Raw genomic sequence first — 24392 nt, forward strand, 5'->3', positions numbered from 1 at the left:
GGACAATCTTGCGCAGGATGAACACCAACCTGATTATTCTGGGGCAGGGTTGTGACTCTAAAGGGTTGAAAACCACTGATGTATAGGACCCAACTGTGCTAACTTCTTTAATTAACCTGTGCACCTTTCATTGGCTCCATGTGCAGGGGCACAGTGATGAAAGTTTTCTGTACCTGCATTATCCTGCTGTGACAAAATGAAAAGTAACCCAGAGCACAGTTGTCTAACACTGTGGGACTTCTACTGCCCCTAGGACCATAGATAACAAAATTGGCTTCTGTAGCTCTGGCTAAATGTGTATTATTCTATTATATTTGTCCTGTTCCTTTCTCTGTTGCTCGCTTTTGCCCTTTATCTATTCTTCTGTGTTCCTCCTCCTCTTCCTCTTTTATCTGTCCATCTGACTCAGGGGAAGGAACTGACCCCTACCTTACTCCTGGCTCCACTAATCCACTAACTGTGTGTCTGTCTGTCTTTATGTATGTTTTTTCTTTGATTTTAAAAGTATGGGACAAACTGTAGCACACTGAGAAAACCTCAGAGACAAAGGGAAGAAGTCCTGGCGTGTATGTGTGTGTGTGTGTGTGTGTGTGTGTGTGTGTGTGTGTGTGTGTGTGTGTGTGTGTCTGTCTGTCTGTCTGTCTGTACACTGAAAAAAACAACTCATAGGACTGACTTAATATGATCCTCATAACAATTTGCACAAGCACGTTTTCTTTTGATAAATGTTACCAAATAAATGTTATCATTTTCCTTATACACTTAATATACCTAAAAATGTAAATTGTACATTACTGCAGCACTAATATTAATCCAAAAAACATCTATTATAATAGTAAAACATTACCTAAGACCATTTAATGAGCACTTTTACTCTTTGTTTTTGCTTAGTATTTTAACAGTGTGTTATTACTACTTTTACTTAAGTAAACAATCCGAATACTTCTTCCATCACTGGTATATAATGTCAAGATACTGCTGCAGTCAGAGCATTTTTCGTACAGTACAGTTTTTGTGTTTGTGTGTGGCTTCTGACAGATTGACAGTGATGGAGACAGAGTGTTCAGCAAAACAGTGGGAGGACAGGACAGGAGGCTCCTCCATGCAGTGATTCCTCTCAGGGGCCATCAGAAAGAATCCCAAAACACACCCAACCAGGTCAGGCAACCAGCCCATCTCTCATCCCTCTGCCATGGAGGTGAAACTGTGTGACCATGAGAAACAAAGAGTGTTATATTACAGCCCAGTGAAAGGAAAGTGGTAATAAAATTGCTAAGGTTTCAGGGCTAAAACTTTTGTTGATGGTAAAATAAAATATACTATATATTAGCTCAAACACATTTGTATTTTTGTTTGCATCTTATTTGGATTGTTTGTGTTTGGAATACAACTAGATTCTTGTTACAACGTTATTTATTGTCTTGCCTAATTGTATATCATTAGGCAAAGTTTTTTATTGTTGGTCTTTTTCATTCTAAATAAAAAAAATACTACTGATGATTCTGTACAGAACTTTTCTTTTTAACTAAACTTTATAAAGTTGAGGATTTGAGGTATTTGCAAATGTGATTTTTTTCTTCATTCTTCATTTCTGTCTGAAATCCACAAGCACTAAATGTTTGCAGACTCAGAAGTAATGCCAAAAGGGATTAAATATGCTTTGCATTAACATTCTTCTGGAAAAGAAAACTCTTGACCCCTTTTCACTCTGTGTGACTCTCATTGTAATCTCTAAATATCTGAATTTTTGAATCACTGGCAGAACTCCACATCCCAAATACTTCATCTCCCTTGGACAATGTAATATTTTGGATGTCTGAAGAGGGTCAGTGTGTGTGAATGTGTGTGTGTGTGGGATTCTGGTTCAGCTGCCAGGGACGAGCGAGGTGTTAAGAGACTCCTGGGGAGAATATGTTTGATTACTACATGGCTATGTTCCACATTGGTTCAGCTGCTGCTTTGGTTTACAATGGGAATAGATGAGAAATTAATTCAATCAGGGGATGAAGCCTGCTATTTTTTGTCAGCTGGCCACTGTGGCTAGTAATTTCAACATTATACAGCCATTTTAATGATGCAATTAAAGGTCCAGTGTGTAAGATTTAGGAATATTTCTTTGCAGGAATACAATATCACATAGTATGTTTTCATTATAACCTGAATATATGAATTGAACCCTTTAGATCTACAGTGAGAGTCCACTATTTTGAACCACCATTTTTGTACAGCAGCCCTGAACAGACAAACCAAACACTGATGTACATATGACTTTTTGCCTTTTACGTAAATTTTGCAGCCTGAGTTTTTCCTACATGCTTGGAAGGAAGACAGAAGATGAGGATGAGACGTAGGAGAGTATTCATTTAGTTGCAATCTGCAACTTCACCGCTAGGTGTCACTCAATCTTGCACACTGGACCTTTAATAAAAATTTGTGCTATTCCCCGGCACAAGATAATATTATACTGAACATACAGTAAGGTGAGATACATTTTTTAATTAAGACATTCTTGTGTACAAATAATAAATCTCCAGAATGCATACATGTATATGCACATCTTTGATTTTGGAATAATCTAGAATCACTGTCAGCATGGGAGACTTGTATTTCTCTTGCTACTACTCAACGTTCTCACTTGATACAAACATCACCAAAGTAAAATGTTTGTCTGAGAGATAGACCTGTTTGTGCCTTTCAAACAGGCTAGTCTGAGACAAACATGGTCTATTGTTTGTGTGTGGAATGATTGTGGAGATATAGTGGGCCTCTGAGAGGTGGTTTGAAGACCTGAAAGCCATGTGAGGAGTCCATTAGTGGGTCTAGTGTTAGAGGAAGCCCCCTGATCTGATGCTATCAGTGCCTCAGGCCGGGAGCGTGAATAGAACAAATGCTATCAGGCAGCAGCATGGGCCCAAAAACAGGATTGCTATCTCTGCCCATGAGCCCAAAGTGCAGACACACATACATAATGACACAGATGCACCCACATACACAGGTATATAAGGTGGCTGATGGGGTAGCAGTGCACCTGAAGGCAGACCACTAAACACAGGTGGTAGAGTCACAAAGAAAACAAGAGGATGGAAGAAAATAAAAGAGAGGATGGATTAGTGGCCATGGCAGCCTGCTACCAGAGATTTGATCCTGCAGCGTATCTACAGTACAACTACACTCCTCCACGAGCTGACTTCGAAAGAAAGGACAGCATTGTGCCGTGGAAACTGGCATGCTTGCATAGAGCTTTCAATGAAGGTAAGGCAATGGCTGTAAATCCATGCTTTTTTATGTCCATATAAAATATATGGTGGATCTAAACACTGTTCAAATGCAAAACATCTTTGTTTTTTTTTTGTTGTTTTTTTTTTAAATCTATACCTAAATCAAACATACCAAATATGTCATGATGAATTAAAGAGACAAGCGTATAAAATCTAAATAAACTTTGCATTTGTTGTCATCAAAAATGTGGATTTGGAACAAGCATTTCCAGAATATGTGCCGTGGGTTGTGGTTAAATAAACTGAAATAAATAGTTTGTTTAACTTTGAGGAAATGCCTGAAGAATTGAGGAAATAGAAGTAAGGAAACAATATGTTTTTTATTTTTTTCTGGCCTGTGTTGCTCTTTGAAATTCATCTTTCTCTATATTCCAAGCATTCTTCCTTAGAAACCAAACATCTTTTTTCTGATGTTAGGATTTAATCTCCGTTCCTCAACAGGGCCCTAGGCATTAGTAAGCAAGATTTCGAACAAAGAAACTAAGACACTTTTTTTCAAATTAAGATATTAACCAGAGGTCCTGTCTGATCAATTAAAGAAAACATGACGATGATACACAGGATAATTTAACATACATACTATTTTCATGAGCAACATAAGTCAGAAGTTGTGGCCCGAAGCATATAGCCTTATTTTTTGGGATGTTTTTGGATGCATAACTCCACATTTGACTCTCTCTTTTTCCTCTACCTTTCCAGGCGATGTGACTGGTGAGCTGCTGGTGGACGTAGGGTCAGGCCCCACTCTGTACCAGGTGTTGAGTGGCTGTGAGGTTTTCAACAAAGTGCTCCTCACAGACTTCCTAGAGGTCAACAGACAGGAGCTGAGGCACTGGCTCCAGGATGAGGGATGCAACCTGGACTGGACACCCTACCTGCAGCACGTCTGCAAGCTGGAGGGACGACGGTGCGTCAGATCAACCCTTTCAACTCTTACTAGGAATTATGGTTATACCCGTATCATCATCAGGGAATGATTTATATTTGTAATGTACAACAGATAAAACTCTTTATTGTCAAACAATAAAGAGCATCAAATGATAGATCATTTAGATTAATAGCATTCTATAGCTCCTTTCTTCCCTCTCTCTCTCTCCTTGTGGAAACATTTTTCCCTCATAATTGGTTTCACAATCACAAGAATTAATCATCATTGTTAATCAGTCATCTTCTTTAGTGGCATAAGATCTAACATTTCATTCTGGCCCTCTCATTGAGCAGTAAGTCTTCATGATGTTGTGCCTACTATGACATAAATAAAAGCACCCTGATCATCCTTGATCAACATTTGCCAATTAGAGCTTAACACAAAAATACAGCGGAGGCTGCAAGGAATGTCATTAATTTTGCAAATATTTGGTCATATTAAAGATTTGACCTGATTATGCCCACTCCACCTCAGTTAGAGGATTACCAAAATTGTTAGGATTCATCCTCTGGGGACCACGAATGTCTCTACAAAACTGACAAACCAACAGACTGTGCTTTACCATGCTATCACTACCATGCTATGCAGACTGCCTCAGCGCCCACACACAGTATGAATTGTATTGAAAATGCTGTGGAACCAGTGCAGGTTAATGTTGTGTTGTGCATTTACAGTGGTGATTCATTGCTATTGTCTCTGCCAGGCCCTCAGCGTGGACAGAGAAAGCTGCAAAGCTACGTGAGGTCATCACCGACATTCTTCCGATTGACGTGCATCGCCCACAGCCTATGGCCCTTGATGCCCTTCCTTCATCAGGGGCCGATTGCCTCGTGTCCTGCTTCTGTTTGGAGAGCGTCAGCCCTGACCTGGCTGCCTTTACAAGGGCCCTGGGCCACATAGGGAGGCTTCTGCGGCCTGGTGGCCACCTCCTGCTCATCGGAGCCCTGGGAGAGAGCTACTATTTTGGGGGGCCTGGAGTAAAGATTCCTGTGGTCCCACTGAATGAGGCTCAAGTGTGTGAAAGTTTGAAGGAGAGTGGCTATACCCTGATCAGGCTGGAGGTTTACACACTGCCTCAAGACATGAGGGTGGGGGTGGATGATGTGACCGGGGTGTTTTTTGCAAAGGCAAAGAAAGATTAAAGAAAAGTAAAGATTCAATATCCAGATGAAAGTATTATATATTTAGCCAAGGTAAATGCATGGTTTAGCACAGCAAGCGATTCTTGGTAATGCTTCATTTATTTTTTTTAAACAGTAATTTTATGATTATTGGTGATGCTAATAATAAAGCCCACACATATGTTTATTTTTTGCTTTGTTTTAGGTGAGTGATTGCTTTGATGGTGATCCTCAGTTATTTCAAAATATTTAAACTGCCTCTCAAGGGGCTACATTTTATTCCATTTTTATTTTATTGGTCCAGTAAATGTCGTTTCTGACGTTGAATCTGTGACATTTCCTTTTTGTTGCCAGAGCAGCTCCCTGTGTTGTGAAATGTAATTACACATTGCCTCCTGCAGTTCAAACGCAGCAACTACAGCATCAAGAATGTAACAATGAATGTTCAAAATCAGTTTTCAGCATACCATAACATAGCATAGCATTTTAATATACTATATATTTCTGTTCTATTGCCTGTCATTCAATTAAGAGTTGCTGTTTTTTGTAGTTTATGGTCATGTGAATAAAGAAGCAAAGCTAAAATAAGGATTATTTCATGATGTTTTCTTATCTCAGACATATTTATGTCACATGATATGATGCAAACGTATTGTTGATGATAAAATAGATGGAGACAGTCCAAATTTTGCTCTTTAAAGACATATCATTGCAATTCCATGGGCAATCTTGATATTAGATACACATGTTGACTCCATGTGGTAACTGAGATGTCAAGTCAAAGCTTCGGTCTTCAGTTTTCTTTATATTCCCACAGATTAACTCAGCAAACATCACACAAACGCCAGCAGCCCATTCCCAACTGTTTTATTAGCAACCAACACAAAACATCATTTACTGTATATACAAGGTCAAGAATTAACCTTCACGCTCATCGTATACATTTTTTTTTTCTTCTTTCACTTTCCCACCTATCATCTCTACCATCCCAAAGAGATTATACTTGCTAATCGCCATGTTACAAAAAGCCCGTTCATGATATCAAACCGTAAAAACTGTGCTGCGTTATCATGATTAGTTGGATTAGTCTCATACGATTTAATCTGGCTCAAATCATTTGTAATCCTTCCTCTTTTGATGTACATGAACTCGCACGCAAATATGCACAGAGTTGAGAAGGGCGAACGTTTTACAGTTTCTGTGTTAAATTCCTGTGTATTCGTCTTACCGTATATCATGTAATATAACGCGTTATGTCTGTGTATCATTAACAACAATAACCCACAATCTTTGGCTAAAGTGCATGAGACATACGATAACAGTTTGCCCATCACACAGATATAATTTGATCCTATATGTTAAAATATACATAAGATGGTAGATATGTGAGCTGTATGTATGTTTGTTACCTCCTGTAACAACTGGAAGTCTTATCTTGAGCTGTGTTCATCATCTGCTCTCTCTAATTTCTCTTGTGATGTGTGTTTCAGCACCAGTTTCACTAAACGACATGCCCTGTATACCATATTCTGTTCCATATCCGGTTCTACCTGACACACATTAATTTTCTTGAGGAAATGCCTCAGCTCTTAGCACTTCTCATATTTCTTGTGCGGTGTCCTTGGCTGATTGGAAATTGGCCATGACTTCCTTGGCTTACCGAGACGTGATTTCTTTCATACTTCTCAGGTTAAACTTTTCCTCTCACGTGCTCATTAATATTCTGACCTTCCTCAGTATCTCTCTGTTTTCCTCTCTCTCTCTCTCTCTTCTCACAAACTGTTTTGTCGCATGCACACACTCACAGATCCAAATAAGACACACTCATACGTACACCCATGCACGCACACGTATGGCTCATATATGTGCTATGCAAGTCTGTTTCTAACTAACAGTCCGTCTCCACCTGAGATCTTTCTTTTCTCATTCTTCGTCATTCTCCTTTGCCTGCCTCTCTTTCTTTGGCCTCCTCTTCATCTCCTCGCTGACGGCTAAGATCAGCACTTCCTGTCAAACTGTCCGGCGGAGCGCACTGATCTTTGAGTGGTTTGCGTGGTTCTTCTCTTAGATCTGAAAACAAAGGGGTTTTTAAAAGTGTAAGCAATTATATATGTGGTACACATGCCAGTATAAGATAGAAAAATGGAACCCACCTGTAGCTGAGGCTATCTGCTGGCTGTCCTTCTCGCATTTCTCGTCTTCCTCCCCAGAAGAAGGATCCTCTTTGTCCACAGAAGACATGTCTAGGTGGGCCTGGGCCATCCTCTGGACTGCTGCAGATACAAAACAGGATAAAGAGTAACACTGTGCTGATTAGGATAAAATATATCCTTTTAACAGCTGACGGGTAGATGAATGGATGGAGGTGATTGTTTGTGTTTTGATTGTCAATTCGGCTGTTTTAACCTACAATAATAGAGCAACCGCACCATTAATTTGGAGTATTATGGTGTTATGGTCTTATATATCTGTCTATTTAGCTGATAAATACTCTACTGTTCACCAGCTAGTCTCTGACTTTGCACCTTTTAATGCTAAGCATGAAGCATAGAGTGGATTTTTAGACGTTTCACCAAAAACAAGGCCAAAAACAATGCAATGAGAGTGATGAGGGTGACATCAGGAAATATGTGGTCCTGACAGCAAGCAGTGACCTCAAAGTTCCTCACGCTCAGGAGAAACATTGTTTTATCGAATGTATCAACTGATTACAGCCGCTTAAAAGATTAACTTATCACCCAGAAGCATTGTTTAACTATCTCTCTGATTGGCAGTTTCAACTTTGACCATACCAGGAATTACCCTGTCAGACTGATTAGGTAAATTAGATTTTGCATAGCTGAATTTGTAAGCAGAAAATGTTCCATAAAGATCTAATAATTTAGTAAATGTAGGGAATTGGAAACTGGTTAGGGAAAGGTCATATATATGTATATATTTATGTTTATATTTTAAAATAAATGATAAAAAATGTAATAGTTTATGCGAATATTGTGTTATTTTAAAATTAAATCTATTTTCCTTTCTTTTTCTGGGCACCGCGTAGTAACACGTTACCACAGCGTGTGTGGCATGTTCAGTTCAGCTCTTCTCTGCACAAGGGCAATTTAGCATTCAGCACTATGCAATGAGCGAGATGCTCAGGTTGCAGCCTAATACAGACGTGTATTGTATTCAGTTCCTGTTTAGGACTGCCACCACAACAGATAACTAAAAGTCCTTCATCATAGTGGCATGTACCACTATGCAAGTTCACAGATAGAAGCCAGACTAAATTAATCTAAAGAAACCAACCTTGTTCATTGGATGTTAAGTTAGTGTACAATACAATGGCAGTGTTATAAAAGGCAAGAGAACAAATACCGGTATAATACGATGAACTACGCATCATATTATAGGATGAATTATGTGCAGTGATAATAATTCCTTTCATTGAAAATAAAATATGGATGCATCATCTTACTGACTTTTAATTTGGGCTGCCCTTGAGGTGAGAAACTCTCTCCACTACCAAATGGATGTCAAGAAACTAGAGGATTATAAGGTCACATTTTTAAATATTTCAAGCAGTCTGGTGATTTTGTGTGGGTGATAATGTCTGGTATAGTTGGTGTTTCAGAAAAAAAAAAAAAGTATCAGCATATGCAATTTTTCATTTACGTTTGCTGAGCCTATGTGTACATGTGAAACCATGTTACAGCTGTGTGCCCGTCCTATAATCCAGGATGATCCAGAGTAGACTCACAGCTGTCTCTGCTTCTAATCTCACATAACACACACAGATACACACAGACACACACACAGAAAACACACCTCTCACTGTGTTTTTTGGATACGCACATAATCCAAACAGATATAGACCACATGGCAGAATTAGGTCTCGCAAATTCGTACCATGCATATTACAGCCTATATGCGAAACACACACACACACACACACACACACACACACACACACACACACACACACACACACACACACACACACACACACACACACACAAGACTGTGCAATTACCTTTAAGAGAGGGTGGCTGGTAGGTTGACGTGTGAACCAGTTTGGCTTTCAAGGCTCCATTTTCCCCCAGAACCCACTGCGGAGCAGGCAACATGGTTTATGGATACCAGATACAACAACCTCAATGTAATGTAGCCTCGGATAAATCATGAAATATAGTTATTACTATTATTTTTGCAGGACAGCAAGGATGAAACATTCCTTCAATAAGAAAAACTTGAATACAAGACAAATCATTTAACATAAAACAAGATTTAACAGCTGTATTCAAAGGAAAAAGGACAATAAAGGCTGTTGTTAAGCAAAGTTAATGACATTTTGTCTATTTTACTTACTTAAAGCAACTTTTTGCACTTATATCAATACTTGTTTTTGTTAAAAAAAAGATTTTTTTGCAGTTTAATGGGGATTTTAATTATTTTATGATATTGAGATGCTGTCACTGCCATAGTTTAGTTTTTATTTTGCTCTACCTGTCCCTGTCTCCAGCTACTATTCACTTTCCCGAGGCTCATGCATTTTCTGAGAAACATTCAAGACCTGCCATTCTCCATCTGTCCTCTAGATGTCCCCACACTTTCCCACCAATCACCTCAACAACCCTTTTCAGAGTGTATCATGTTGTCATCTGTACCTGGTCCTATGTATTGACCTGTTGCTTTCTAAAGTAAATGTCCCTTAATCCTCCCTGCTTGCCTTGTTTATGTGTTTGTCTGCATTTGGGTCCTCATCATTGAAGTTTTTTGTTTTTTTTAAATGCTGAATAAGTTTGTGAGTTTCTTTTGTGGTTTTTTAAGTCTCAGATAGTGTACACCAACTCATCTACCTGATGAGGTCCAGTGTCTTCATCCGGTGACGGCTGGTCTGTCAACCTGAAGAGTGTAGCCGGTGTCGGCCTCCGACGTCGAATCTTGGTAAAAGGAGAAAGTTACCAGTTAAACCATGCTGTGCACGTGTACATTTGTATATATTTGAATATGTTTGTACGATATGCAAAACCCTACAAACAGCCTCATCCAGAACAAGGTGTGGCTGACTCAACAGTATTTTATTCAGCCTTGTTTTGTCTACAGATGAGAGATTACGTAACACTGTAATGTTCCTGAATAGTGATTACATCTTGTCATAGATGGCAGCTGGATTACTTAAATTTGCTTATTATTTTACTGCATGTTCCCATCATTTGGTTGTAATAATCTGTCCAGTGTGTTATTTTGCCATCAAATGCATATCCACTTTGACTTTATCCCTCTTGGACATACTGCTAAGTAATAGTCCTGTACCTTCTCTGACTGGTGGCTGGTTTAAATATTGTTGTTTGTTTGTTTTTTAATCTTACAACTTTTCATTTATGATTTCAGTAAAATAAACATAGCAGGCATCAAATATAATAATAGTATAGTAGTATTCCAGTGAACTTCTTAGAGACAACATGATGTCTTCTCGTGCATTAGAAACTGTGGGCTGATTGTACATCTGAATTCCTCTTCTTCCTCTTCCTCTCAACTTCATGTACTCCATGTGTGAAACAGAGTGAGTCACAGAAACTAACAGTTACGCAACTGATAAAAAATGCACTGAAATTTTAAAGTCTCATCAGTTTCGGTCTGATAAGAGAAGTGTGTTACAAAACGCTTAACAATCACAGATTTAGGGTTAAGGTTAGCAGTATTCAAAATGCAGTAATGAAATCTGAATGTTAATTGTATTGCACTTTTATTTCCTGGGATGTTACATGTAAGTCTGTTTGTATCTGTTTTCTCGTTAGTTTGTGCTGCTGTCTGTCTTTGCCAGAACATTTTTAAAAGACTTAATCTCGATGAGCCTCTTCCTGGTTAAAAGGTCAATTAACTGCACCGAAGCACATTTTTGAGATGCTTGCATTTAATTAAAATATTTTAATTTTGCTACTTTCACTCAATTTCAGAGAGGGAAATATCGCACAACGTTTATTTTACTGATATAAATACTCATAACTTTTCAGAATGCGATTTTAAATACAAAACACTTTATATAACTACACAGAAATGTATATAAAGTAGTTCAAATCATCTCCAGCTCAGCCAGCTACAGCATTAAAGTACTCCTCATGTCAATGATCCTATAATATAACACTACAGAAACCATTCTGCTGCATACTATATACTCTATATAGTATACCCTATACTTTTTTTCCACACCAACCTTCGATCATTCATAATAAATAATAAACAACGATAAAACACCTTTTTCTGCATGACGATAAAGTGTTATGAAATACAATACAATAGATTCATCACTCTCGCTTGTAACCCGTTATGGGAAAAAGATTGTTGTGAGATACGAGTGGCTGCCAAGCCAATCACAGCAGAGAGCGTGGGCATGAAATGTGTGGGAAGCTTTCACTCTGGAGTAACTCTTTCTGCTTCGCTCTGCTGCTGGATTCATACATATTCATCGTTCAGACACTATAATTAAATATGCTGTCATTGTGGGGGGAACACATTTAAATATGAATTAGAAGGAGTCCAATTAGAGGTCAAAAATGTGTCAACATGAAAATGTAAATGCGGTAATCGAAGCTGTTTCACACACATTGACCGACACACACACACACACACACACATCTCTCAGGAAAAAAAACAAAACATGTGCAGTCAAAGGAGCAAAGCACAGGTTAAGCACCCGTCATCTGAGAGCCTTTTCAGACAGAATGACCTTTTTGGACTGTTTTTGTTGCCAGAAGGTCAAGCACCTACAGGGAACATAGTATTTTCATCAGATCCTTGTTGTGCTCGTGTGAAATGCCTGTAAATACTCGCAGTAGCTCAGTGGAGCCGCACTGGAAGACTGATTTGATTTGTAACTGATTTGTTTGACATTTCTCAGGATGCAGCTAGCTGGTAGTCGAGGAAACTTATTTAGTCTTAATGACTTCTTTTTGAATTGGCTAAGTGGCTAAAATAACTGGATCATAAGTAACAGGAGCAGGATGTAGAAACCAATAACTCTCAGTACAGTGTTGAATTGTTTTGATTAATTTTAAAACTATTTTGAACCCATTATTCTGATTTTCTTGACATATTTTTATTAACCCAAGAATATTTTAATAGTTGTTACCTTCTGTCTCTGGTATTCTGCTCTTGAAAGGTGCTATATAAATAAACTTATATATATTGATGGAGAAATATCTCCAACAACATTTTTTGGGTATTTGAGTTTCTTTGTGGCGGCTGACCTTTACTCAAATGTCTAGCTCCATAGAGAAATATGTCTGTTTCAATGGCCAGTTTTTTACCTCCCAACTGGCAATGTGGGGTGTCTGAAAACCAATTTATTTCACAACACGGTGGTGCAGTGGTTTGCACTGTCGCCTCACAGCAAGCCTTTCTGGGGCCTCTCCAGGTACTCCAGCTTCTTCCCACAGTCCACAGACCTGCACTTAATAGGTTAACTGGCAACTCTAAATTGTCCATAAGTGTGAATGTGAGTGTGGATAATTGTTTGTCTCTATGTGCCCTGCGATAAGCTGGCGACTTTCTGGGACAGGCTCCAGCCCCACCTTGACCCTGATGATTAATGGATATCAATACACCTTTAAAAAATACCTAACATTAGAGAAATACTGTTTTTAGGTGCACAAAGAGTATCTGTGCATTCACTGAAATATCTCTCAAGGTTTTACATGCCATCATTGTGCCGCCAGAGAAAGAGGACTTTAAGCCACTCTTATAGTAAATCATTAATCCCCCCACCTCACATTTGGAGGGTAGGATGACCTTCATGGTTACCTAACATTCAGTTTCAAAGCATTAATCTGGATTTTTATAATGCATGATGGCAGTACTGGGTGGGTCCAGCATCCTAAAGAGCCCTTTCTACAGAAATAACCTTTCCACTTAACAATTAAGACCACGCAGACCGGTCATAAATCCTTTGCCGTGTTCCTACGATGCTTTCAATTTATTCTGTGAATAATCCTGTGTAGAGCTTGATTAGATGTTCAAGAAAAGATAAATGAAACCCACTTGCCATTTGACCTTTTGTTTTCCACAGAAGAATCTCTAAAAATAGATGAGAGTTGATTAAAGAACATTGTGTCTGATTTTAACCCTTATCAACCAGGCTGCTTGAGTGCCTCAACAGTCATCATAGCAATGGGATGGGGAGAGTTGCACACACATGTATTGTACGCATACTGTATGAACTTTAAACTGAAAGCCTCAACATTGAACTGAAGTTACTGTCATCTCAGAGATCAAACCAGTATTCAGCCATCACCCCCACATGAGCAGAAAGGAGTATGCTTGGTTTGCTAAATAAGACTTTGGAGGTCTTTGCTGTCCTGTGGCGAAATGTTGCTCCTTGCATTAGCTGTCCTTGGCCTTGATTCAGGCCTCAGTCATCCACAGCTAATCTCTTTGGTTTTAATCAGTCATCAACTTGGCTGATGACGTTTCCTCTCTTCCCTTTTCTTAAATACCTTCTGTCAGTTAACGTTCTCGTTTCTTCACCCCTCTTGTCCTTGTCAACTCAACACTTTGTTTTATTCATCCCGTCCTTGTTTTATTCATTCTGTCGCCCTCTTTTGTCTTATCTCTCTACCTGTATCTTTTTCCATGCCTCTGCTTTGCCATTTAAATGCAAATGTTACGGTAAGAACTTGTCAGACACTCACACATCTACCCTATCGCAGGGGTATGGGCTGCTTTTCACAGCATTTTACAGGGGACCGAACCTCACAGAGCTGTATGAGAATAGCCTTGCAGAAGTTTGCCGACTCCTGAGCAGTCATGCTTGAGTACAAAAGTAATTAACCAAAGCAGGGTGGTGGGAAATTACACGACAAGTGGCAAGTGACAAGTAAATGGTAAATTAACTATACTTAAATACCGCCGTATCATATTCACCATTCATACATACATTCATACGCTGATTACTTTGGCTGCAATGAAAGGTGCCAACTACTCATCAGATAGGAGCTACTCATTCACACATCTGATTCAACCTGCTGAGCCGCAGCCGCCACAACAAGTGCAAATGGAAAATGAAATCTCCTGAATGGCTGAAGGTCAGGAGTCATTACCAAGAAGTAACAGGAAGAATCACATCCCACACAGCATGACCATTAGGCAGTTTAGTTTAATCCCTTCAGCTGGACTGCTGGTATGTTAAGCGCTGAAGAAATTCCTCACATCCAGCTGATTTTCCTCCTACTATGATTTTCAGCAACAGGTGATTCTCGCAAAGATCATCCGTTCATTGCAACACCAGAGTTAGGGTCGCTTTGGTGGCTATAAGAAGACGTATAAGAAGAACCTTCTAACCTAATGCTGCTGCTTTAAATCCCATTACATCCATTGCAGAAGATTTGCAGTGATCTTTATGCGATCCAGCAAATTGTCAGAGCATCTTGTTGGGAAAACTGATGCAGCTGACGTTGACGCTACTGATAAACATCAACAGGTTGAAGTTTTTGGAGTAAAGGTTCTAAATAATTGAAGACTGTGAAAGTAATGAGCAGCAGTGGTAATGTGAACCGTTCCTAGATTTGGTTTGATTCCACAAGAAAATATTTAACTTACCACAGCAGTGAGAGTTTATTTAGCCCAAACACACCTTCAGAATGAATATAATCAGATTTGACATGAGTTTTAGACACACGGGGTTGCAAATGAAAGCAAATGAAGGGGTAAAGAAAGTAGTGCAAAGACTGCAAGTTAGGTTGTAAACAACAGATGTGTGGGAAATATCTGAGTGCCTGGATGTTATTGATTTATTCCTTTATTTATACATTCCAGGCTGAAACATGCCGTCCAAGCAGATGCCCCATGAAATCTCAAAATCTTCTGCTGGAAAAAAAAGATTGTTGACACTGCATCTGCCTGAGAGAAGCCTGCACATGACATGAACGTCTTTTGCCTTAGAGGCAGAAGAAATTGATTGACCTAAAACATAGTTTGGCTGTCGTTTGCTGGTGGAAAGTTATCTCGGTGTTACCTTGATGACCTTTTAGGGACTGTTGTTGCCAGACAAGCGGCTGGTCTGTATCCATACTGCACAGGCCAACATTATTCCTGTTCACACTGCACTATTTCACTAACATAATGTCTATACTACCAGGTCAGCATGTTTCACCTGCATTTGCTTTGGGACAGTTCAGCAGAAGCTACAGATAACTCAGTTATGCAGTATTTATTTTACATAATGCTCTCACCACTTCCCTCTAGCACATGACCTTCTATAGTTTGTTTAACAAATGTAGTAAGGGTATTATGACTCAGTCACATAATCTCATGTTTTAATATTACTAACAGTGCTTTATCCCCTCACTTCCTCCTCTTCCTCCTCCTCTCGTACTCCTTTTGAAGGGCAGAGATGCCTCATCACTTTTAAGGGCTCCAAAAAAAAAGGCTGCACAGCTCAGCTTAATCCCAGTGTGCTCTCCACAGCCTGCTGCCCACAGAGAAAATACCCAACATCAAAATACAGAGTTCTGCAAAGTCGTGCTAGTCAGACTGGTTATGTAACTGTCTGTCAACCTCAAGTGACAAGGCCTGATGCTTTAGTTGCCACAGATGAGGGTAACACTCACTTTAAAGTCACCAAAGTCAGGATAAAAGTTAGAAACATGCATGTTTTTATATTTTTTTATCACCACTTTTACCAAATGTTCACACTGGCCCTTCCCAGAGTATTTACTTACTGAAAACCTTTAATGGATAAAGCTGACAATGTGCCTCTAAGCCTAAAAGTGTTGATGATGAGGCTGCACAAAAAGGACATAGTGCTCATGACACAGGTTTGGTATGACACAGGTTTGACCCACAACTCCCCTCATCATCACACACACACACACACACACACACACACACACACACACACACACACACACACACTGAAACACTCCCTCACCATCTCCACCTGTCGCGGGTCCAGTTGGGTTGGCACGGAGGAAGGCACGGAGAACTGGATCTTCCTCCTCGCATCTTTGTCCGCCTCTCGCTCCATCATCTCGGTCTCTGCGGGCAGCAGCGGGTCCATGGCATCCAGCCTGTCACCTCCACAGCCGAGCCACAGAAATAAAGAGTCAGCTCCGATTTAAGTTGCAAAATATGATATTATATTCAAAAGGAATTGAGCTGTTAGTGATCAGAGGGGTCCATCTGTGCCACCACTCCTCCTTGAGTTGCGTGCTTCCTCCTCTCTCACGCCTCTTTCTGTCTCCCTCTCCCTCACACTGTCCGTTTATGTCTCTCCCTCCGAGCCTGTACCAACCTGTGCTGCTGTGTGATGAGGAAACGGGAGAGGAGAGGAGTGAAGGTGGGCAGAGCGTTGCTGAAGCATGATGATGCATTCACTTGCAGTCTGGAAATTTGCAGCTCAAAAAGTGGCCCCCCAAAAAAAGCAAAATATATCCCTTGATATTTAAATTTAAAAAAATCAGACGTTTGTAAAGCTGTCCACATGCCTCAAATATCACACAAGTTTCATATGTTTTCTTTGAATGATAAAGATATTAATAATGACAACTCATTGTAAGGAGAATTATGTCTTGTAAAAATGGTACTCAATAAAAGGAATACAGAATAATAATAGAGCATTTAAAAGCTCCATTGAGTCCAACTGTAACAACAACATCACCTCCTTATAAAAGAGGAGTCAAAAAGATTATTACAGTCAGTACATTCAGATATGAGCATCTTATGATCCTTACCATTGTGTATTTCTTGGATGTTGTGGATTTTGGATATCTGTTTTTTTTATATTAGTTACACCTTTATTGATATTTATATGTGCATTTTTTAAATATTTTAAAACATTCCAGCTTTGTGCTGCATGATGATGATTTCCCTCTGGATAAATAAAGTATCTTAGAATAAGTATCAAGGAACATAATCTTTACTACTGGAGAATAAAACCAAGACAGCTCTTAAAGTTCAGTATCTAAAAAAAGATGAGAACGGACCACAGTGCACCACAGTACTTTGCTATAGGAAGGTACTTTTTTTTTATGGCTCTGAAGGTAGAGTTAAATAAAAACTGCTCTTCCTGCAGTGGCTAGGCTATATTATATGTTCTGTAAATACATAAGAGGTAGTCAGTAGGGGAATTCATTGCCATGGCAACAGTTTCTCTTCACGGTGCTGGAGTGTTGGCAGTCAGTAAGCGTAGTATGCATGTGTTAGTGTGTGCGAGTGCTTGAGAGTAAGTTGCAGGGGAGTACAAACAGGGACAGAGGAAGGTGATGACAATGCATTGCTTTCTGACAAATTCATTTCATTTGATGGGAGTAAATCAGCAGAAAATATGATTATTAAATGTTGTGCATTTGGAGATATGAAGTATAGCAGAGGAGAGAAGGAGGAAAAGAGGAAGAAGAGGTGACACAAGAAACAAGAGAACAGGCTGTTTGCGAGGCGAGAGGAGGCTTTGATTTGTGAATATAGTCTTTGAGTGTTTCACACTTTGTTTTTTTGCCACACTAATTATTATTTTCCTTGTGTTCATTGTGTAATTTTCCTTTCCTTGTTAGATTGGAGAAGGAGCAGGCCATCCTGTGACCAGGGGGTCCCACGTTTGATCCCAATTCCCATGAAGCTCTCCCACCGCTCTTCACCCTGTTCTGAAGTGAACTTGAGAGAGGCTCTGGATCTCTGCCAGCTCCGGGGAGGCTTGCTGCTGACAGTAAACTCAGACCTGCCTGCTGCGAGAGGACTTGAGATGAAAAGTAAAACTTCCACCTTGTAAATTTTAAATACAGACCATCTGGGCCTCAGTTCACTCCCAGTTCAACTGTTGTCCTTGAAAAAAATGAACATATGGACTGATGATGAGCATTTCTAACGCTGAAACAAGGTGTGATATGAATGAGTTTGTCATCTAATGTTTAAAACTGAGGAAATATTTCAAATATGTTACAATCAACCACTCAGAGAACATTAAAATACACCGAGCTGCAGAGAAATAATCTATAGGATTATGGTATTATGACCACAAAAGATAATCCATCAGTGTCAGTATCAATAATGTGAAGTGTTGGTCTGACACTGTGTATTTTTTCATACCATCACAAGGGGGCGCTAACCTACTTGCAACAGTCCCTGATGATTAAATGCTGTTTATATCCAAATCAAATCAAAGATATATAGATTGTGAACAAATGTGAAAATGATTTAAACCAATCAGGGGGAAAAAAATGAACATGCTGGAATAAAATGTAGCATTTGACTGAGCCCAAATATTTCAAACAACATCAAAATATAAATCACAAACAGAAACAGGTGTTGGGTTCAAAAACATCTTTGAACATATAAACACACATGGAAATAAAACATCTACAACACATTACTGTTTACTAAATTAAAACAATGACGACATCACTTTTTGTATTTATTTTAGCAGACGTGCACTAGCTTTTAATGACCAGTAGATGTCACCCACATGCAGCCTGAGAAAGCAACAAGGTGAGAATCTCTGTGAACTGAAACCATACTGATACTGTACAGGGTAATAACAGCATTATTTTAATGACTGAGCTTTTTATGACAGAAAGCTTTAGTTTAAACTGTTTTTTTTAACAAAGAAAAACACATTTACACCATAAATTAGAAGCCACATCACAATAAACCAAACTCTTGTTTTTAATTGTTGAATTTAATTGAATTCTATGTTGTTTTTCTCATTTATTGTTTGAGGAGAAAACATCTCTGACCTGGGCACTATTAGAATTAGGCTGAGCTGTGAGAGGAATCGCATGATGGTTTGTAACACGTGACATGATAAAGAAAACCTCAAAATGATAGAAAAATCATCATCATAATCAGTTTTAGTTTAGTTTCAGTTTTTTTTTAACCAAATGTCAATAAGCCATCATGTTTTATAGACTCCCTGTATCTAAATTTCATTGCAGCATGGAAAAACACATATACACAAACATTTATAGCATCAGAAAATCTACATTTAAAAATGACAGTGGGCTTTGTTTTTGACTGAACTCAATGAGCACTTCCATCCAGGATGATAACACCATGTTGGGCTGTGACCCTGCATACACAGTAAGTCTTCATCAGCAGCAGAGGGATGGGACTGGACAACCATGACCAGGAACACTTTGATCCGGTCATTCAAACATTTTGCTTGTTTCACTGAGAACCCCACCGACATGATGGCGGTGATGATGAAGATGAACCTTTCTCTTCTTTCTATTTTCTCACTCTTATATTCTCGTCTCTCTCTCTCTCTCTCTCTTGTCCTGCCCCATCTTCTGGCCCCTCTCCGCAATCTGTGCCTCTGCCACCTTTGGCACCAGCCCGCCCACTGGCACCTGTGCCAAGCCTGGCAACCCAAACCAAGACGCTCTGCTTGGCTCAGTTCAATTGACTCGTTTAGGCAATTGCACCCTGACTCTGATCTTTATGGCGGGTCCCTTATTTATCCCAGGCCTTTGTGTTGTCTATCTTATGAGTTTCCTCTTGTTTGCCTCCTAACATTTGGGATTTAATTGCACCTATTGGCCTATTTGGAGGGTATTTCTTCTAATTGTATCAGTAAAATATTCAGTAAATTATGTGGATTAGGTTTTCTTTATCCAATAGAATCACTAGTCTATAGTAATCCTCTAACAATCCATAATGTGTGAATGATATCACTGTAAAATTGATCATTATAGGATAGCTTTAATTATTCCTCATAAGAGGATTGTTTTCCTAAACCTTCTATATGAGATTAACCCCGTTTTTTCCCAAAGATGGAGGCTAACAGAAGCTGCTTGAATCCGCTGCGTCTTTTTTTTTTTTTTTTGTGCCATTCACTCCTTATTCCATTTTCTCTTTCAGCTCAGTGACAGATGGCGAGTCCCTCTCCCCCAGGGGGAAGCCAGTCTCTGTGAATGCGGCCGCATGTCAATCACCGGCTCTCATGTGATGGCTCTTGCCAATGACGTGCCAGCCATATGGGCCTGGCATCAGAGCTGGTATGTAACCCACCCAGTCCTGCCTCTGAGGTGCCACACGGCTCCCTCCACGCGTTTGGGCTCGGGATAGCAGCAGCAGCAGCAGTAGCAGAAAGAGAGAGAGAGAGAGAGAGAGAGAGAGAGAGAGACAGAGCAGGGTGGCAGGAGAGGGAGAGAGAGGTGTGAGAGCAGAAACACAGCGCCTCGCCTGCACAAGCATCCGTGCAGGGCGTGTGGATGTGATGCCCACCCGGAGAGAGATGGTGTAAACAAACCCGCTTTGCCCCGTCACTGAGCTCCACCGCGGAGGTAGGTTACGCATCTCCAATCAATATTAGACTGATCAGATATGGATCAAGGTTTGTTTTTTTTTGTCTTTGTGTTAACGCCTCTTGTTGTTTGGTGTGTGTGTGTGTGTGGGAGGGGAGGGAACTAGACGCAGATATAATTGCATTTATCAAATTAAGGGAATGTTTTCTCCAAAAAAAAAAAAAAAATCTCTTGCATATTTCTTTTCTCGCAAGGTGATCAGATGGTCTCATCGATGATATTAAACCACCCGCGTTTCGTTTATGATAGAATTTGTTTCAATAAATCTACAAATTTATCCCTAGGAGATAAGACTATACACTGTGCCACTTTGGTATCCTCAGTTTGCTTTGTGCCAGCTTTAGGAAATGAAAGGTGAGTGACATTTATTAGATTTTTATTATGAAATCGTGTAATAGGAAACCTAAAGATGTATGTGAGTCTGTGTGTGTGTGTGTATGTGTGTGTGTGTGTGTGTGTGTGTTCCTGCACGACGCGCGTCAGAGCACTGTGGGGGTAGAATTCTCCACAGAGATACACAGGCTAATTGACAAGGTATTGGTTGGCATTAATTACATTGTGCTTACAAGATTAGGGGAGGAAAGAAAAAAAAAACGTCCTTGGACTCCACACGAACAGCTGAGCTCAGATTACAAGAAACAAGATTTTGGAACTGTTTAAATTTTCATTTTAAGAATAATAATAAAAAACTTTTTTTCGTCTGAATTATAAGTCGATGTGATGGCATGAATCTCGAGGGGGGAAACACACGTCCAGTAAGTAAGCTTTCAAATAAATGAACGATGATGATCAAAATTTTATTTTTTTTATTAAAACGTGGCTTTGTGACTTTAAATTGAGCTTTAATTGACCTAAAAAAAATCTGCATTTTTAATTAAAGGAGAATCAAAAAAAGATAATCTCTATCTTAAGCTTCATCGCTTCCTTTCAGACGTGTGATACGAGTGTGGGTGGAATAAAGTTCAGCAAAGAAAAATGTCACATAACATTTATTTTTCTTCTTCTTTCTGTGGCCTGTGTGCTCGCACTCTAATTCGGTATTATTATTTCACTTTTTACGAGATATCACGTAGAATAATGTTTTTTTTTAACAAGATCATTTAGGGACATATAAACAAAACACACAAAAAAAATGTTTGCCATCCTGTGGTCCAGTGTGCGGCCTGGCTGTGCTGGAATTCCTCCAGGTTTGTAATTTATAGGACGGAGGAGGGACCCGCACCCTTAATGCGTCCCTGGGGGGCCATCTGAAACAGGTCAGCATCGCTCCTTGGTGCCGGACTGCTGGAGGGAACAGACCGAGGCACACGTGGAGGCCGAGGGCTGTCCCAGACTGTTGCTTTATACCATTAAAAAGAATCCGATTTTTTTTTATTTCTTTTTAAAAAAAAAGAAAAAATCTTATACAGCAAAAATAAAAGGTGGAAAAAACACACATACATCATGAAATAACCTTTAAGATTTCTACATGTTTAAGGCCCATTTCCCCCAGTCTAGGTTAGCCTCATTAATTAACTGGATTCGTGTCAGACTAAACATGAAAACTGTGTTTTAATTCTTTGCACATTAGGTGACAAACTGTTTGCATTGAATCAATATTTCCTGCAAACATATTTCAGATTTCTTTCTGTCTGTTGTTGCTCCCTATAAGATGAGACAAACGAGGATATGAGATTTAAACTTGAAATTAAAGAGAAAGAAAGAAAGTCTTGGCTTTTAATTTAAAAAAACTAAATAAACACCACTGTCCGCCTCAATTGTGAATGCAACATTTACAGACTTATATTTACAGTGTGTCTCCCCTGGGTGCGGGACATAAACAGTCCTGTGGGAGCTCACTGAGGCAGCTTCTCTAGCTTTTGACAGCGCACCTTTTGGGGGTGCGTAAACAGCAACACAGTCCAGCTAAAGCTTCGACTATGTCTCTTTTGCAGGTTGCTTGACACGATGCTGAGCCGTCTGTTCAGCGAGGTGCTGCCGGACGTCCAGAGGCTCGCTGCTGACTGGGTGGAGGACAACGAGAACGAGGACAAGGACAAGGACGACCACGATCCCTGTCACCTCGGTGATGATGACCTGGACGAGCCACTGGAAGGCAGCAGTCGAGCTGAGTCCGAGATGGCCGGTGACGATGATGATGAGGATGACGACGCTGAAGAAGAAGAGTGCGAGGATGAGAACAGTGGAGACAAACCCAAGAAGCGCGGTCCAAAGAAACGCAAGATGACGGCGGCGCGCGTGGAGCGCTCCAAGGTGCGTCGAATGAAGGCGAACGCGCGGGAACGCACGCGCATGCACGACTTGAATTCTGCGCTGGACAATCTGCGCAAAGTGGTGCCGTGCTACTCCAAAACCCAAAAACTCTCCAAGATAGAGACTCTGAGGCTGGCCAAGAATTATATATTAGCCCTTGGGGAGATTTTACGCAACGGGAAACGTCCAGATGTGGTGACCTACGTGCAGATGTTGTGTAAAGGCCTGTCACAGCCCACTACCAACCTGGTCGCAGGCTGTCTGCAGCTCAACACCAGGAACTTCCTGACTGAACAGTGTACAGATGGAGCCCGCTTCCACATGCCCAGCTCTCCTTTCTCCGTCCACCCTTACTCCTACCGGTGTTCCCGTCTCTCCAGCCCTCATTACCAGCCAGGAAGCGGTGCGATTAACTTGCGGAGCCATTCCTACGGTTCTGGGTACGAGGCCCCGTACCCTCCAGGCGGAACGTCCCCTGACTATAGCAGCCCGGACTACGAGGGCCAGCACAGCCCGCCCGTCTGCCTGAACGGCGGACTGTCCGGGAGACAGCAGGAGCCCTCTGAGACAGACAGGAACTATCATTACTCTATGCATTATTCCGGACTGGCCACGTCTCGACCCAGCCACAGCCTCCCTTTTGGGCCCTCGGGAGCGCGCAGCGGAGGTGCGCACTCGGAAAACATTCCACCTTTCCACGATGTGCACTTGCATCATGACAGGGCTCCTCCGTACGAGGATCTCAATGCTTTTTTCCACAACTGAGCCCTTTCAATCAGACGTATTGATCTTACAATGACAATCCTATAACGTGTAATATTGTTTGGGAAACAAGAGCTTCTGGAAGGATGAGAGATGGAAGTGGCAGAAAGAGTCCCCTGATTACCTTCTGTATTCTACTGATGTCATCCCTATAATGTTGTACTTCCTATCAAAGTGTGTCCAGTAATATCCTGTATGCAGAATGAGTGCAACTGATCTAAAAGATGTATAGGCCTAAACATGTTATGACCCGAACAACAGAAATAAAAAAAAAAGTTTTATAATTGTCTGATATGATTGAACAAATCTTCTTCTGAACATCAGGGGGAACATTCACTCTGGGGGCTGTGTGGACCTGTAGGCCTCAAGCAGTGGCTCGGTCATCAAATTATCTTGGATCAAAAATATAAATTCAGTTACACAAATAAAAAAAACTCATCTGAAATGAAAATAATTTGGAATATCTGGCTGCGAGTCAGAGATTAAAAAGAAAAATCAAATAGAAAACACATCTGTGGTTCCAGCAGGCTTTTATTTTGGTCTGTCTTTAATGAAACATTAAGATAATTTAAGATGATATTAATGTGTGATTTTATAATATAAGTCATTATTTAAAATAACACCCTGTGTATTGGGCGTCAATGTGAAACCCTGAGATTTATCTTAATTTTAGCTTCACAAATTAAAAATGTAATGGCTTGGGTTACACTATAAGAAACAAAATGGATCATTACACACAACAATATATCATTTTAAATTTGATTTTGGA

General features: G+C 40.1%; 3 protein-coding genes across 4 annotated transcripts; 2 read left to right on the top strand and 1 right to left on the bottom strand.

Annotated features, from left to right (window-relative positions):
- Positions 1-3049: 3049 nt before the first annotated feature.
- Positions 3050-5766, top strand: LOC104933416 (phenylethanolamine N-methyltransferase). The gene is made up of 3 exons (XM_010748888.3): positions 3050-3252; positions 3978-4185; positions 4910-5766. The coding sequence occupies exons 1-3, from the start codon at positions 3081-3083 to the stop codon at positions 5346-5348; spliced, it is 819 nt and encodes a 272-aa protein (XP_010747190.2). The 5' UTR covers positions 3050-3080; the 3' UTR covers positions 5349-5766.
- Positions 5767-6178: 412 nt separating this feature from the next.
- LOC104933495 (protein phosphatase 1 regulatory subunit 1B) lies at positions 6179-16634 on the bottom strand. The gene is made up of 5 exons (XM_019264728.2): positions 16240-16634; positions 10172-10255; positions 9346-9421; positions 7481-7600; positions 6179-7397 (listed from the first exon to the last, which is right to left on the bottom strand). Exons 1-5 carry the CDS (start codon positions 16366-16368, stop codon positions 7261-7263), a joined length of 546 nt encoding a protein of 181 aa, XP_019120273.2. The 5' UTR covers positions 16369-16634; the 3' UTR covers positions 6179-7260.
- Positions 16635-20180: 3546 nt separating this feature from the next.
- Positions 20181-23907, top strand: LOC104933574 (neurogenic differentiation factor 2). 2 transcript variants are annotated; one of them, XM_010749103.3, is made up of 2 exons: positions 20181-20587; positions 22543-23907. In XM_010749103.3, exon 2 carries the CDS (start codon positions 22556-22558, stop codon positions 23624-23626), a length of 1071 nt encoding a protein of 356 aa, XP_010747405.1. In that variant the 5' UTR covers positions 20181-20587; positions 22543-22555; the 3' UTR covers positions 23627-23907. The 2 variants fall into 2 exon arrangements, with proteins under 2 accessions (XP_010747405.1, XP_019120274.1); XM_019264729.2 differs by lacking the exon at positions 20181-20587 and adding an exon at positions 20614-20637.
- The last annotated feature ends 485 nt before the right edge of the window (positions 23908-24392 follow it).

Source organism: Larimichthys crocea, chromosome XVI, assembly GCF_000972845.2.
Source record: "Larimichthys crocea isolate SSNF chromosome XVI, L_crocea_2.0, whole genome shotgun sequence".
NCBI lineage: Eukaryota > Metazoa > Chordata > Actinopteri > Sciaenidae > Larimichthys > Larimichthys crocea.

Excerpts from the sequence above, each read along its gene's own strand:
- LOC104933495 (XM_019264728.2), bottom strand. The coding sequence starts at position 16,368 with ATGGACCCGCTGCTGCCCGCAGAGACCGAGATGATGGAGCGAGAGGCG. Across the intron at positions 7,601-9,345 it reads CCAGCCACCCTCTCTTAAAG|CAGTCCAGAGGATGGCCCAG; the intron begins GTAATTGCACAG and ends TTGTATCTGCAG. Across the intron at positions 7,398-7,480 it reads GCAGATAGCCTCAGCTACAG|ATCTAAGAGAAGAACCACGC; the intron begins GTGGGTTCCATT and ends CTTTGTTTTCAG.
- LOC104933416 (XM_010748888.3), top strand. The coding sequence starts at position 3,081 with ATGGAAGAAAATAAAAGAGAGGATGGATTAGTGGCCATGGCAGCCTGC. Across the intron at positions 3,253-3,977 it reads GCATAGAGCTTTCAATGAAG|GCGATGTGACTGGTGAGCTG; the intron begins GTAAGGCAATGG and ends CTACCTTTCCAG. Across the intron at positions 4,186-4,909 it reads TGCAAGCTGGAGGGACGACG|GCCCTCAGCGTGGACAGAGA; the intron begins GTGCGTCAGATC and ends TGTCTCTGCCAG.
- LOC104933574 (XM_010749103.3), top strand. The coding sequence starts at position 22,556 with ATGCTGAGCCGTCTGTTCAGCGAGGTGCTGCCGGACGTCCAGAGGCTC.